At 38.8% G+C, this 16723-nt stretch overlaps 1 protein-coding gene across 9 annotated transcripts in view; it reads right to left on the bottom strand.

Moving 5' to 3' along the window:
* Nucleotides 1-2659: 2659 nt before the first annotated feature.
* cadps2 (Ca++-dependent secretion activator 2) overlaps nt 2660-16723 on the bottom strand; it is a 268064-nt gene continuing 254000 nt past the window's right edge. For all 9 annotated transcript variants that reach the window (XM_036969262.1, XM_036969263.1, XM_036969265.1 and 6 more), the window contains 2 exons: nt 7045-7149; nt 2660-3754 (listed from right to left, as the gene is read on the bottom strand). In XM_036969262.1, the coding sequence (XP_036825157.1) occupies nt 3584-3754; nt 7045-7149 (276 nt within the window). In that variant the 3' untranslated portion in view covers nt 2660-3583. The remainder of the gene's footprint in view (nt 3755-7044; nt 7150-16723) is intronic.

Raw genomic sequence — 16723 nt, 5'->3', positions numbered from 1 at the left:
TATACTCTCTATAGGCCTACAATACCTCAATAGTACATACATCCAAATAAAACAGTTGGTGTCCAAACCTCCATAGCAATTCACTAATAAGACAAACTACTATTAAGAACACATTACTATCTAATCTTAATTATAGTCGATCAATTTTGACAAAAGGCTAGGATACAACGCTACATGCTGTGATCAAGGGCCTTTGGTGCTTGTCTTAAATTATAGGCCGTTACATTTTGGGTACTGAATATAGACTTCAGTATTTACATAAAACACAAAGTTAATTTAAGTAGAACTATTCATTTTTTAGGCAGTCCGCAAGTATACACGAGGGAGCTCAAGGTGAGCCATAGAGATCTTATTAAATTAATAATTGTTCTAATTCTATGGTGAGAACGGTGTCCTGTGTGCTATACCAAACCCACCAAAGCTGGTGTGACTGCGGGAGTGTGCACGCCGTGAGTGGTGAGCTCCATAAGTGCCTCAAGGACTATAGAGAGTTTGAGCAATCAAGAGAGGTGTACCCTACTTTGTATCAGAGCAATGACTACTCTAGCAAATATAGAGTAATGAAAGCTTGTACCCTGTTCCGGGCGAAGTCACATTGGTAATACGGTGGAACGTTTCATCTGGGCGTATCCAGACGGATGCTCAATGACAATCATGACAATAAGAAAAGGTAAATATGCGCATTGATTGAACATTTCTTCAGTGACAGCAATCTTTATTCAGACTTAGGTCTACAGTGTTTGATTTCTTTCAGTTGAAATAAAAAAATATAGGCTACATTGAGAAATGAATGAAGGAATTTCACCGACTATAAGAGATCGGCCTATAAATAGATATACAATAAAATATACGTTTTTTCTTCTAATTTAAGTAGCACTAAAAGTAACAATACATTATTATTATTGCATAATTATTGGAGTAATGATTAGTGTTATTAAAAATATATACAATATTGTCGAAATTCATAAGTGACTATATTTTAAGTTGATTTCTTGGTTAAAAAGCTATCTGTTTGGTGTTAAATAGCCTATAGCTTTAAGAGATTTAGCGGGATGCATTGCTGCTCGAATTTCTTTCTGTTTAATATTGTGGAGACCTGACTGAAACCCATATGGCTTGGCTTGCTATTCATTAATGCGGTGGGATTTAGACCCATACATCTTTCATAGAATTATACATTTTGCGTCATCAGTTGAATGACGTTTAAATCTTGTATAATTACACCAAATTTGGGTTTAAACTTGCGTTAATCCCGTGTTTTATTTTCCTTAAATTCTTAGTCTATGGCATGAAGAGAATACGATACTGCTCACTTCTATTGCAAGGATCATTTAGGTAAATCAATGAGGACGCAGCTCAGGTATAAACAGTGATGTATAATAATAGACTAATAATAACAGGCTAGTAATAATACTACTACTAACAATAATAACAACAAGAATAATAAGTCTAAGTATAGCCGATACATGTTTTCAGCCTATAGGCCTACATGGTTTATCATTAGGCCTATTATTAATCTCAATGCATAAGTATGATTAAAAATAGCATATATTAGATATTATTTACCTTTCCTGTTACGCTAAACGTTACTGAATCATTGCTAAAATAAATGACACTTCACCAATATAATGTAAGGTTAGACCTATATGCTGAAAGCCAAATTATTATCAGATGTGTAACGAAAATGAATAGGTATAACTGCAGGAGTACCTTTCTTTTTAATATGGGAAAAAAATCGTTTCTGTTGTGGAAATGCAATGCTCCGGACCAATACTAGCCTATAGGCCTATTTAAAAATAAAAAACCCTCCTTCGGTAGACTCCAATATGGGTGAATTTGAAAATTAACCCATATTGCTTATAGTCTTTCCTATAATGTAGCAGTGTAGCCCAATTCATATTGTCTTATGATTATTTTTAGCAAAAAAAAAAACACTGCCTCAATCATCAACTAACCGACCATTAACTAATGTGTAATTAGATTTTGTCAGTAATGAATAGCCTACATATATTCGGGGATATTCTGATTGATTAATATTCTGATTGGTTAAATCCTCGGCAGAACGACGTGATGCTAGAGGAGACATAGACGGACGTGGGCAGAGGTTGCATGATGCTCACTTCTGCCCATCACTTGCATTTATTTTGAAAAGATGTAAACTCAACGAAAACACACTGTGTGTGTGTCATGTTGTATAGTCTGGCCATGATAAAATTGAACAGATGATTCGTTGAAATTAAGTTGTCATGTCGCAATACATTTACCAGTTCTGAAATTCAGATAATTTTGAGAACAAAACAAAATAGCTATTAGGCTTTATTCAATATTAAGCCCTATACTAACAAAACTATAAACTGATGGCAAGTAGTTTGTCACAATTTGTAAGAACTTCACAATTTGTATATTAGGTAAGGGTATATGATTTTTGAAGAACACAACTTAAATGTTTATATATTTTGCATTACTCAATTGTTTGTTTTTGTTGTGATTTAAGTATTTTAGCAAACAATGTATAGCTTTACAATATGTATAGCTCCATTTACTAATTTGAGAGTGTTAGATTTCCCCAGCTCTGTCCCCAGCAACCTTAACAATAAAAGGGTCCTTCTTACAGATTGGGCTGTTAACATAGTTTATGGAGAAATTCAGGACACCATGATTGCTTTAAAAACACTTTAATTCTAACACTTAGAACATTCACACCTGAATAAAAACAGGTGCACAGAAGACAATAGAAATAGATTTCCTATATTTTGTCCCATTTGTTTTGTCTTTGAACTCCACTGACACAAACTGATTGAAGTATCACAGTTAAGACATCAATTCAGATTCAAAACATAATGCACTCTATCAATCAGCTTTAGCCTACTGGACACAGCTTTGAATGTATATTGTGTCTAACTCTTGTGAGGGATAATACACTCAAGCATAGCCTAAATACATTAAATTACAATGTAGCACTTTAGCCAATGCATTACATTCATACAGTAGAGCATAAACATATGTTTATTGGCTGTATCATCGCTCTTTCAGGGTGATTATGTAAGAACAACCTCAATGTCCTCATAAGCACCCTGAAATGTACTCATAATGTCCTCATAATGCACTTTGTACATTTACCACAGAATGGACCTGCAATTGGCGAGACCTCTGAAACCTGTTTCAATTGGCATGATTGTATCTAGGTAACCATAAGAGCACAACTTGTTTATTTTTTTCTTGATCTACATCACTATTAAAATAAAGTACAAAGAAACCAACAAACAAATTAAATAAATGGAAACTGCACTGAAGGCCACCAGTTGGTGACCACTGAGCTGTACTGACATCATTATCATTATGGCTGTGAAGGTAGCCACTACTGGAGTAAGTGGGGGAGGGGAGGGGGGGGGGGATCACAACGATGGATGTTTTTATCATAGACTTAAGTGTGTGTTCTACAAGTCCTCCATCTCCTTCTGTTGCACACACACACACACACACACGTAATCTCCACCCCTTCCATCTCCTGTACACACACATGCACACTTCCCATTTCAGTCTATATTCGAGGGCCACCAGACTTGGCGCTATAGGGAGAGGTTCACCCATCTTCCTCATCACTGTCCCTCATGGTGATGCCTTGGAGACCGTCGCCGGCCTTGACAGCCATGGTGGCCTCCTCTACAGTGAGGCGGTTGTAGACGGTCTCATAGCTCTTGTTGTTCAGGGTTCCATCCAGGACTCCTTGGAGCCGGAAGTCTCGGTAGGTCTTCTGTGGGTGAAACCAAACAGAAAAACACAGAACATGGAGGCGTCTCTCAATGTGAAACAGAGACTGAGTGTGAATGGTCAGAACAGAATAGACTGTCAGGTTTGAATGGTAGAACAATAGCCTGTTGTGTGCTGAATAGTGGAACTGAACAGATTTGGACAAAGGCCAGATTCAAGGCCACTGTGGTCTTCTTCAATAGGTCCATCCAAATTGGGCTCCAATGTCTGAGTGTACTCAATCTAGATGCCAATAACTGTTTATTTAAAATGTAAATATACTTATTTTTTTTTACCAGTCATACTGAGACCAAGGTCTTTTTTTTTTAAACAGATGAGCCCTGAACTACACAAATTACACAAAATATACACATCAAAATGTAAATACAAAATGCAAGCAGAATAAAACAGGGTCATAAAAAACACATTCATCAGTAATAAGGTCCTCAATCAGCTTTCTGAAACATCACATTTAACAACAATTTGAAGATTGTTCCACAAATTCAGTGCAAAAAAATGTAATCTGATTTAACTAACTCAGTAGAGACCAGTTATCCATCCCTGAGACCAGGTGTGGTAACTCATATCTCTAAAGGTTAGTAATGACAGGTACAGTGGGAGTTTTGTAAAAGGGCTTTATACTGTGCATTCGGTAAAGTATTCAGTAACAAAATGTGGAAAAAGTCAAGGGGACTGAATACTTTCCGAATGCACTGTAATTGAAAACATAGCAATGTATTAACCTACGTGACATCATAGAGGGCCAACCAACTTTCTGGGAATGCAGTGAGGAGTACTGTTGGGGGGGGGGGGGGGGGGACTCAGTCGGGGTCACTACTTACTGCTCAGAGTAGGATACACAATTCCATCCAATTGGCAACAGATTTTCATGTGAATATTAAAAAATTGGCATTAAAAAAATAATCTAATTTCCCCATCATTGGTGTTTCCACCAAACAGAGTCAGTGTGTGATGATGCACCGGGAAAACCCTGCTCTAGCCAACAGCTCACAGATCTAGTGCGGGTAGGCTGTGCAGGTAGGCTAGTCTATAAAATATGATTATTATGGAAATAATATTTTATTTGTAAAACTGCAGTCAAGCATCAATCATATCACCAAAAATAAGGCCCTCGATACTTACTGGAAAGGAGCATGAAGCTCATCACCGTGCACTTTACCACCCAGTGAAGTTCATCATAACTGTGTCATCTGTTGCCTAATATAATGCATGGTTTCTCAGTGGGAGGACAACACAGCACATCATTGTGTGACTCCAAGTTTACGTCGATTCTATCGTTATTATGTCAATATTTATAAATCAATATTTCCACCAACATTTCTCGCAATATTAATTTTACCGACACAAAAAGATCCCACCATTTCGAATGAACAAATTATCTGTCTGCATTTATAAAATTGTACTGAAACTACCTGGTTTCCATCAAAGGTGTTGTTATTTAAGTTGGTCTAGCCAGCTAGCTAAACTTGTAGTAATCCTGGCCCGAATACCAACCGGGCACACATGGCCCCCATTGAATTTGTTAGTCACTCTCACTCAGATATCATTAACATGACATAAGTCATGGCAAAATGTTTAGAATTGCAGGTAAATAATTTTAAAACTTCAAAAATGACTCTCCACCCTATGGCAAAATGTTTAGAACTGCTAAAAACGGACTTTAATAAAACTGCAACATGTTTTCTCTACACCCCATGGCAAAATGTTTAGAGTTGCAGAAAATTAACTTTCTCTCTGCGCTCAAAAGGGGGCGACTAAAATGTTTTGCTCGCTTTAGGTCCCCAAAAGGCTAGGGCCGGCCCTGAATCAGTTACCCATCCAAGGCAGGCCCCCCTAGTTACCCACATGGGCCCCCTACCTCCTTTCCTCCCCCATCTGATGATTAGCAGAGCGGCAGCAGGCTGTCGACACTCATTGAGAGCGGGCTCCTGAGTCCTCCTGTGGTTGGAGGTTGTAGTCAAATATATATCTTTTTTTATACTACTTATTTAATACACTGAGTGTATACAAAATATGGAACCTCTGCTCTTTTCATGACATAAACAGACCATGTGAAAGCTATGAAACCCTTATTGATGTCACTTGTTAAATCCACTTAAAATCAGTGTAGATTAAGGGAAGGAGACAGTTTAAAGAAGTCAGCCTTGAGACATGGATTGTTTATGTGTGCCATTCAGAGGGTGAATGGGCAAGACAAAAGATTTAAGTGCCATTAAACGGGGTATAGTAGTAGATGCCAGGCACACCGAGAAGAACTGCAACTTTTCACGCTATACAGTTTCCTGTGTATCAATAATGGTCCACCACCCAAGTGACATCCAGCCAACTTGACACAATTGTGGGAAGCATCAGAGTCAACATTGGCCAGCATCCCTGTGGAACGCTTTTGACGCCTTGTAGAGTCCATGCTCCGAAGAATTAAGGCTATTCTGAGGGCAAAAGGAGGTGCAACTCAATATTAGGAAGGTGTTTCTATTGTTTTGTATACTCAGTGTACCTACAGTATATATTTGCTTATTTATTTATTTTAGGGCCCCCTAGGCCTCAGCTCATTTAAGCCTCTGTATTAATCTGGTGCTGACTAGACTAAATGTTCAGAATCAGATATATAAAAAAATAAAGCAGATCATTTCCCAAGTAATTATTAATAACATTATTCACAAAGCACATGATTCCATATACCTCATGTCCAACATGAAAAATGACAGTCTCGGGCAGTGGTTAAGGGCGCTGTACTGCAGCGCCAGCTGTGCCACCAGAGACTCTGGGTTCGCGCCCAGGCTCTGTCGTAACCGGCTGCGACCGGGAGGTCTGTGGGGCGACGCACAATTGGCCTAGCGTCGTCCGGGTTAGGGAGGGTTTGGCCGGTAGGGATATCCTTGTCTCATCGCGCACCAGCGACTCCTGTGGCGGGCCGGGCGCAGTGCACGCTAACCAAGGTTGCCAGGTGCACGGTGTTTCCTCCGACACATTGGTGCGGCTGGCTTCCGGGTTGGATGCGTGCTGTGTTAAGAAGCAGTGCGGCTTGGTTGGGTTGTGTATCGGAGGACGCATAAGTTTCAACCTTCATCTCTCCCGAGCCCGTACGGGAGTTGTAGCGATGAGACAAGATAGTAGCTACTAACAATTGGACACCACAAAATTGGGGAGAAAAAGGGGTAAAAAAAATTTTAAGGAAGAAAAAAAAGAAAAGAAAAATGACAGTCTCGATTAGGGCTACAGCTTACTGTGAATGTTGACAGTGTACACTCACACCACAACAATGAGCGTTACCTTGACAATCTTGATGAGTGTTTTCAGCTGGTACATGTGGAGCTGAAGGTCCAGTCTGTCTGTCAGCCACGCACACACCCCCTTCATGGAGCTGGTGTACCATTGCTGTGCACACACACACACACACACACAGACACACACAAAAATAGTCAGCATATACATCTATTTGAACTGAGGTACACAGTGGATAAAGCAACATGTCAAGGTCCAATAATTCTATACGCTATCTGTCATAAGGCAAATATGTGGATGTAAGAATGAACCATGAAGTAACAAAAGTTAGCGAATGTAATTTAGATAAGATAGATGGCTAGGGATGCGCTAATGGTTGTCTGGAATGTGTTAAGGGTTGTTATTACAACAGGAAATAGCAGTGGCGCAGCTTTGGTTTTATAAGTGGGTGGAACATAATATATACATATATATATATATACACAGTACCAGTCAAAAGTTTGGACACGCCAACTCATTCAAGGGTTTTTCTTAATTGGTACAATTTTCTACATTGTAGAATAATAATGAAGACATCAAAACTATGAAACAACACATATGGAATCATATAGTAGCCAAAAAAGTGTTATATATATTTTATACAGTGGCAAGAAAAAGTTTGTGAACCCATTGGAATTACCTGGATTTTTGCATAAATTGGTCATCAAATTTGATCTGATCTTCCTTGAAGTCACAACAATAGACAAACATAGTGTGCTTAAACTAACACACAAATGATTGTATTTTTCTTGTCTATATTGAATACGTCATTTAAACATTCACAGTGTAGGTTGGAAAAAGTATGTAAACCCCTAGGCTAATGACTTCTCCAAAAGCTAATTGGAGTCAGCTAACCTGGGGTCCAATCAATGAGACGAGATTGGAGATGTTGGTTAGAGCTGCCCTGCCCTATAAAAAACTCACAAAATTTGAGTTTACTATTCACAAGAAGCATTGTCTGATGTGAACCATGCCTTGAACAAAAGCGATCTCAGAAGACCTAAGATTAATAATTATTGACGTGCATAAAGCTGGAAAGGGTTACAAAAGTATCTCTAAAGGCCTTGATGTTCATCAGTCCACAGTAAGACAAATTGTCCATAAATGGAGAAAGTTCAGCACTGTTGCTACTCTCCCTAGGAGTGGCTGTCCTGCAAAGATGACTGTAAGAGCACAGCGCAGAATGCTCAATGAAGTTACAAATAATCCTAGAGTGTCAGCTGAAGACTTACAGAAATCTCTGTAACATGCTAACATTGTTAAAGAGTCTACAATATGTAAAACACTTAACAAGAATGGTGTTCATGGGACGACACCTCGGAAAAAACATTGCTGCACGTCTGAAGTTTGCAAAAGTGCACCTGGATGTTCCACAGCGCCACTGGCAAAATATTCTGTGGACAGATGAAACTACAGTTGAGTTGTTTGGAGGGAACACACAACATTATGTGTGGAGAAAAAAAGGCACAGCACACCAACATCAAAATGTCATCCAAGCTAGAAAGTATGGTTGAGGGAGCATCATGGTTTGGGGCTGCGTTGCTGCCTCAGGGTCTGGACAGCTTGCTATCATTGCCAGAAAAATGAATTTCCAAGTTTATAAAGATATTTTGCAAGAGAATGTTAGGCTATCTGCCAGCCAACTGAAGCTCAGCAGAAGTTGGGTGATGCAACAGGACAACGACCCAAAACACAGAAGTAAATCAACAACAGAATGGCTTTAACAGAAGAAAATACGACTTCTGGAGTGACCCAGTCCTGACCTAAACCCGATTGAGATGCTGTGGCATGACCTCGAGAGAGCAGTTCACACCAGACATCCTAAGAATATTGCTGTTCTGAAGCAGTTTTGTAAAGAGGAATGGTCTGAAATTCCTCCTGACTACAGAAAACATTTGGTTGAGGTTATTGCTGCCAGAGGGTCAACCAGTTATTAAATCCAAGGGTTCACATACTTGTTCCACCCTGCACTGTGAATGTTGACAAGGTGTGCTCAATAAAGACATGAAAACGTATAATTGTTAGTGTTATCAGTTTAAGCAGACTGTGTTTGTCTATTGCTGTCACCTAGATGAAGAACAATTTATGCAGAAATCCAGGTATTAACAAAAGGGTTCACATCCCATACAGGTGTACTATCTATATACCGACACTATCTACACACCAATACTATCTACACACCTATACTATCTATACCCATACTAGCTATACACCTATACTATCTGTGTGCCATACTATCTATACACCTATACTATCTATTGTACAAACCTATACTATCTAATGTAAACAACTATACTAGCTATACACCTATACTATCTACTGTAAACACCTATACACCTACACAATTGTCGATCGTTATAAGGAGTGGACCAAGATGCAGTGTGTTATGTTTCCATCCTCTTTATTAGGAAAAGACAAAGAAAAAACAAAGCGTAAAATGAAACGTGAAGCTCAATGAAGTGCTCGCAGGCAACTATACCTAGACAAGATCCCACAAAACACAATGGGGAAATGGCTACCTAAATATGATCCCCAATCAGAGACAACAATAAACAGCTGCCTCTTATTGGGAACCTTTTCCGGCCAACAGAGATCATTAAATCGCCTAGATAACCCACCCTAGTCACTGTCACGCCCCAACCAACATAGAGAATAAACAGCTCTCTGTTTCGGAGTGACTCCGACCGCAAAACCTGACTCAATAGGGGAGGGTCCGGGTCACGAACCATACCAGGCCAACATAGATCATTAATCACCTAGATAACCCACCCTAGTCACTGTCACGCCCCAACCAACACAGAGAAGAAACAGCTCTCTATGGTCAGGGCGTGACAACAATCTATATTATCTAATGTATACACCAATGCTAACCAAATCGGCGGCAGGGTAGCCTAGTGGTTAGAGCGTTGGACTAGTAACCGGAAGGTTGCGAGTTCAAACCCCCGAGCTGACAAGGTACAAATCTGTCGTTCTGCCCCTGAACAGGCAGTTAACCCATTGTTCCCAGGCCGTCATTGAAAATAAGAATTTGTTCTTAACTGACTTGCCTGGTTAAATAAAGGTAAAAAAAAAAAAAAAAAAAAAAAAAAAAAAAAAAAAAAAAAAAAAAAAAAAAAAAAAAAAAAAAAAAAAAAAAAAAAAAAAAAAAAAAAAAAAAAAAAAAAAAAAAATCATATTATCTACTGTTTACACCTATACTATCCATACACCTATACTATCTAAACACCTATATTATATACTGTATACACCTATACTAACTATATACTATACTATCTACTGTAAACACCTATACTATCTACTGTAAACACATATACCATCGATACACCTACACTGTCTATACGCCTATACTATCTATACACCTATATTATCTACTGTATACACCAATACTAACTGAACTCAGCAAAAAAAGAAATGTCCCCTTTTCAGGACCCTGTCTTTCCAAGATAATTCGTAAAAATCAAAATAACTTCACAGATCTTCATTGTAAATGGTTTAAACACTGTTTCCCATTAAACAATTAATGAACATGCACCTGTGGAACGGTCGTTAAGACACTAACAGCTTACAGACGGTAGGCAATTAAGATCACAGTTATGAAAACTTAGGACACGAAAGAGGCCTTTCTACTGACTCTGGAAAAACACCAAAAGAAAGATGCCCAGGGTCCCTGCTCATCTGCGTGAATGTGCCTTAGGCATGCTGCAAGGAGGCATGAGGACTGCAGATGTGGCCAGGGTAATAAATTGCAATGTCCATAGTGTGAGACGCCTAAGAGAGCACAACAGGGAGACAGGATGGACAGCTGATCGTCCTCGCAGTGGCAGACCACGTGTAACAACATCTGCACAGGATTGGTACATCCGAACATCACACCTACGGGACAGGTACAGGATGACAACACCAACTGCCCGAGTTACACCAGAAACGCACAATCCCTCCATCAGTGCTCAGACTGTCCGCAATAGGCTGAGAGAGGCTGGACTGAGGGCTTGTATGCCTGTTGTAAGGCAGGTCATCACCAGATATCACCGGCAACAACTTCACCTATAGGCACAAACCAACCATCGCTGGACCAGACAGGACTGGCCAAAAATGCTCGTCACTGACTAGTCGCAGTTTTGTCTCACGAGGGATGATGGTCGCGTTTATCTTCGAAGGAATGAGCATTACACCGGGGCCTGTACTCTGGAGCGGGATCGATATGGAGGGTGTGTCATGGTCTGGGGCAGTGTGTCACAGCATCATCGGACTGAGCTTGTTGTCATTGCAGGCAATCTCAACGCTGTGCGTTACAGGGAAGACATCCTCCTCCCTCGTGGTACCCTTCCTGCAGGCTCATCCTGACATGACCCTTCAGCATGACAATGCCACCAGCCATACTGCTCGTTCTGTGCGTGATTTCCTGCAAGACAGGAATGTCAGTGTTCTGCCATGGCCAGCGAAGAGCCCGGATCTCAATCACATTGAGCAAGTCTGGAACCTGTTGGTTCGGAGGGTGAGGGCAAGGGCCACTCCCCCCAGAAATGTCCAGGAACTTGCAGGTGCCTTGGTGTTAGAGTGGGGTAACATCTCACAGCAATAATGGGCAATTCTGGTGCAGTCAATGAGGAGGAGATGCACTGTAGTACTTAATGCAGCTGGTGGCCACACCAGATACTGACTGTTACTTTTGATTTTGACCCTCTTTTAATTCAGGGACACATTATTCCATTTCTGTTAGTCACATGTCTGTGGAACTTGTTCAGTTCATGTCTCAGTTGTTGAATCTTATGTTCATGCAAATATTTACACGTTAAGATTGCTGAAAATAAACGCAGTTGAAAATGAGAGGACGTTTCTTTTCACGCTGATTTTATATACCTATACTATCCATACGCATATACTATCTATACACCAATACTATCTACTGTAAACAATTATACTATCTAAACACATACACTATGTACTGTAAACACCTATACAATCTACACACCAATAGAATCTATACAGCTTTACTATCTATACACCTATACAGCTTTAATATCTTTATGCCGATATAATCTATACACCTACATTATCTACTGTATACACCTATACTATCTACTGTATACACTTATACAGCTATACTATCTATACACCTGTACTATCTACACGCCTGTACTAACTACTGTAAACACCTATACACCAATACTAACTGTACACCTGGAAAATCAATACACCTATACCATCCACTGTATACACATATACTAGTTATACACTCTATACACCTGTACCTACTGTATACACCCATACTAGCTATACCTATACACCAATACAATCTATACACTTATACCTATAATATCTACTGTATACACCTATGTACTATGTACACAGCTGTACTATCTACTGTAAACATCTATACACCTATACTCTTTTACAATCTATACACCTATACTGTCTACTGTAAACATCTATATACCTATATTATCTACTGTAAACACTTACACTATCTGTACACCTATATTACCTACTGTAAACACCTTTACCATCTACACACCTATACTATCTGCACACCTATACTATCTATACAGCTATACGCTTATACTATCTATACTCATATACTCTCTATATACCTATACACCTATTCCTATAAAATATACTGTATACACCTATACTATCTATACACCTATACCAATAATATCTACTGTAAACATCTATACTACCTACACACCGATACTATCGATACAGCTGTACTATCTATATGCTTATATCTACTGTATACACCTTTACCTATACTAATTACTGTAAACATCTATACTATCTATACACCTATACCAATAATATCTACTGTAAACATCTATACTACCTACATACACACCTATACAGCTGTACTATCTATATTCTTATATCTACTGTATACACCTTTACCTATACTAACTACTGTAAACACATATACACATATAGTATCTACACGCCTATACTATCTACTGTATACATCTATACTATATATACACACACACTTTTCTTCAAAGGCCCATTTTTCAAGCCAAAACTGCTTCAGCTCCTTCAAGTTGGATGGGTTCTGCTGGTTGACTGCAATCTTTAAGTCATACCACAGATTCTCAATTGGATTGAGGTCTGAGCTTTGACTAGGCCATTCAAGACATTTAAATGTTTCCCCTTAAACCACTCGAGTGTTGCTTTAGCAGTATGCTTAGGGTCATTGTCCTGCTGGAAGGTGAACCTCCGTCCCAGTCTCAAATCTCTTGAAGACAAACAGGTTTCCCTCAATAATTTCTCTGTATTTCTCATCTAACCAGAGTACCTTCTTCAATATGTTTGGGGAGCCTCCAACATGTCTTTTGGCAAATACCAAACGTGTTTGCTTATTTTTTTCTTTAAGCAATGGCTTTTTTTCTGGACACTCCTCCGTAAAGCCCAGCTCTGTGGAGTGTACAGCTTAAAGTGGTCCTACGGACAGATACTCCAATCTCTGCTGTGGAGCTTTGCAGCTCCTTCAGGGTTATCTTTGGTCTCTTTGTTGCCTCTCTGAATAATGCCCTCCTTGCCAGGTCTGTGAGTTTTGGTGGGTGGCCCTCTCTTAGCAGGTTTGTTCTGGTGCCATATTCTTTCCATTTTTAAATAATGGATTTAATGGTGCTCCACAACTTTGTCTCTGACCTGTTTGGCGAACTCCTTGGTCTTCATGGTGGAGCTTGCTTGGTGGTGCCCCTTGCTTAGTGGTGTTGCAGACTGGGGCATTATAGAACAGGTGTATATATACTGAGATCATGTGACACTTAAATAAAGTCCATCTGTGTGCAATCTAACTAACTATGTGACTTCTGAAGGTAATTGGTCGCACCAAATCTTATTTAGGGGCTTCATAGCAAAATACATATGCACGCAACACTTTTACGTTTTGTATATAAAAAATATATATAATTTCACTTCACCAATTCAGGCTATTTTGTGCATGTCCATTACATGAAATCTGAATAAACATCAATTTAAATTACAGGTTGTAATGCAACAAAATAGGAAAAATGCCAAGGGGGGTTGAATACTTTCGCAAGGCACTGTATATACGCCTATACTATCTACTGTGCACACCTATACTATCTATACACTTAGACTATCTACTTTAAACACCTATACCAACTATAGACCTGTACTATCTTTAAACCTACACTATCTAGTGCATTAACCTTTACTATTCATACACCTATACTAACTATACACCTACTAACTATACACCTACACTATCTACGTATGTATCTACAGTGCCTTCAGAAAGTATTCATACCCTGTGACTTAATCCACATTTTGTTGTTACAGATGAATTCAAAATGTATTTAATAATTTTTTTCCTCTCACCCATTGACACACAATACCCCATAATGACAAAGTGAAAACACGTTTTTAGAGATTTTCGCAAATGTACTGAAAATGAAATACAGAAATATCTAATTTACAGAAGTATTCACAGCACGGAATAAATACACATTAGAATCACCTTCGGCAGAGATTACAATTGTGAATCTTTCTGGGTAAGTCTCAGTGCTTTGCACACCTGGATTGTACAATATTATTCTAGCTCTGGCAAATTGGTTGTTGATCATTGACAACCATTTTCATGTCTTGCCATATATTATCAAGCAAATTTAAGTCAAAACTGTAACTCGGCAACATTCACTTTCTTCTTGGTAACTACCTCCAGTGTATATTTTGCCTTGTGTTTTAAGTTATTGTCCTGCTGAAAGGTGAATTAATCTCCCAGTGTCTGGAGGAAATCAGATGGAACCAGGAATTCCTCTAGTCTTTTATCGTGAAAAAAATTCCCCATTCCATAATGATTACAAAGCATACCCATAACATGATGCAGCCACTACCATGCTTGAAAATATGGAGAGCGGTTCTCAGTAATATATTAGATTTGCCCCAAACATAAACACAACGCTTTGTATTCAGGACAAAAAGTTCATTGCTTTGTATTCTGTGCAGGCTTCCTTCTTTTCACACTGTCATTTAGGTTCGTATTGTGGAGTAACTACAATTTTTAAAAAATCCATTCTCAGTTTTCTCCCATCACAGGAATTAAACTCACCATTGGCCTCATGGTGAAATCCCCTGAGTGAGGAAGAACGCCTGAGTGAGGAAGAACGCCTGTCTGTATCTTTGTAGTGACTGAGTGTATTGATACACCATCCATAATGAATAACTTCACCATGGTCAAAGGGATATTCAATGTTTGCTTTTTTGTTGTTGTTGCCATCTTCCAATAGGTGCCCTTCTTTGCGAGGCATTGGAAAACCTCCCTGGTCTATGTTGTTGAATCTGTGTTTGATATTCAATGCTCGACCAAGGGACCTTAAAGATAATTGGTGTGTGTTAAACACTATTGCAACTTATTATGTGACTTGTTAAGAACATTTTTACTCCTGAACTTATTTAGGCTTAAGGGGTTGAATACTTATTGACTCAAGACAATTCAGCTTTTAATTTTTAATTAATTTGTAAAAAAAATAATTTGAAAAACCTAATTGCACTTTGACATGATGGGTTATTGTGTGTAGGTCAGTGACACAAAATCACAATTGAATCCATTTTATATTCAGGCACTTGCACAACACAAATTGGAAAAAGTCTAGGGGTGTGAATACTTTCAGAAGCCACTGTAAACTACACCAGTATAATATACCAGAGAATTAATTGAATTAACCTTGTATGAGATTATTTGCATAAATAAGAATAGAAGAAGAAACATTGTCATTCTTTGTGGCCAGGAGAGATGTGTAAGAGGCCTTGTAATAAAACTACAAAGACATTTACAAACACATCGTTATGTATTCTGATTTCAAAGCAAGGACGTGAACCTCATCTGACCCACACATTCAGGTGTTCTTCAGTAATTGCCGTTTTTGAATGTATGATGGCTTATTTTGCACACTGTTATCCTTTGAATCCATTGACCTTGTGTGAAAATATTAATCTTCTATACAAAGTGGCCTGAGGGCAATGTTCTGAAGTGTCTTTAAAAATGTGATTGAAAGGGGATTTAAAGAAATATAGCAATAAACAAATTGAATAAGATGTACAAACCATCAGTGTGGATCACCAACAGAAATGTAAACCATGCAGCAAACTCATCCTATAGAATTTTAGAATTCAGATCACACTTCTACAGAGTAAAGTCATTTATTGATCCCAACTTGAAAAATTGTTTGATCACCACAAGCATCAGCAAAGATTCCAAAGACAAGGTCAATAAAACAAAAACCTGTTCTTGACATATTATGGCAAGAACAGCTCAAATAAGCAAAGAGAAACTACAGTTCATCATTACTTTAAGGTCAGTCAATATGGAATACTTCAAGAACTTTCAAAGTTTCTTCAACTGCAGTAGCAAAAACCATCAAGCGCTATGATGAAACTGTCTCTCATGAGGACCACCACAGGAAAGGAAGACCCAGAGTTACCTCTGCTGCAGAGGATAAGTTCATTAGAGTTACCAGCACTAGAAATTGCAGCCCAAGTAAATACTTCAGAGTTCAAGTAACAGTCACATCTCAACATCAAGTGTTCAGAGGAGACTTCGTGAATCAGACCTTCATGGTCGAATTGCTGCAAATAAACAACTACTAAAGGACATCAATAAGAAGAAGATACTTGCTTGGGCCAAGAAGCATGAGCAATGGACATTAGACCGGTGGAAATCTGTCCTTTGGTC

This window comes from Oncorhynchus mykiss, chromosome 30 (genome assembly GCF_013265735.2).
Source record: "Oncorhynchus mykiss isolate Arlee chromosome 30, USDA_OmykA_1.1, whole genome shotgun sequence".
In the NCBI taxonomy this organism is placed as follows: domain Eukaryota; kingdom Metazoa; phylum Chordata; class Actinopteri; order Salmoniformes; family Salmonidae; genus Oncorhynchus; species Oncorhynchus mykiss.
The sequence above is the reverse complement of the archived record's forward strand: the minus strand, read 5'-3'. Positions and strand labels throughout refer to the sequence as shown.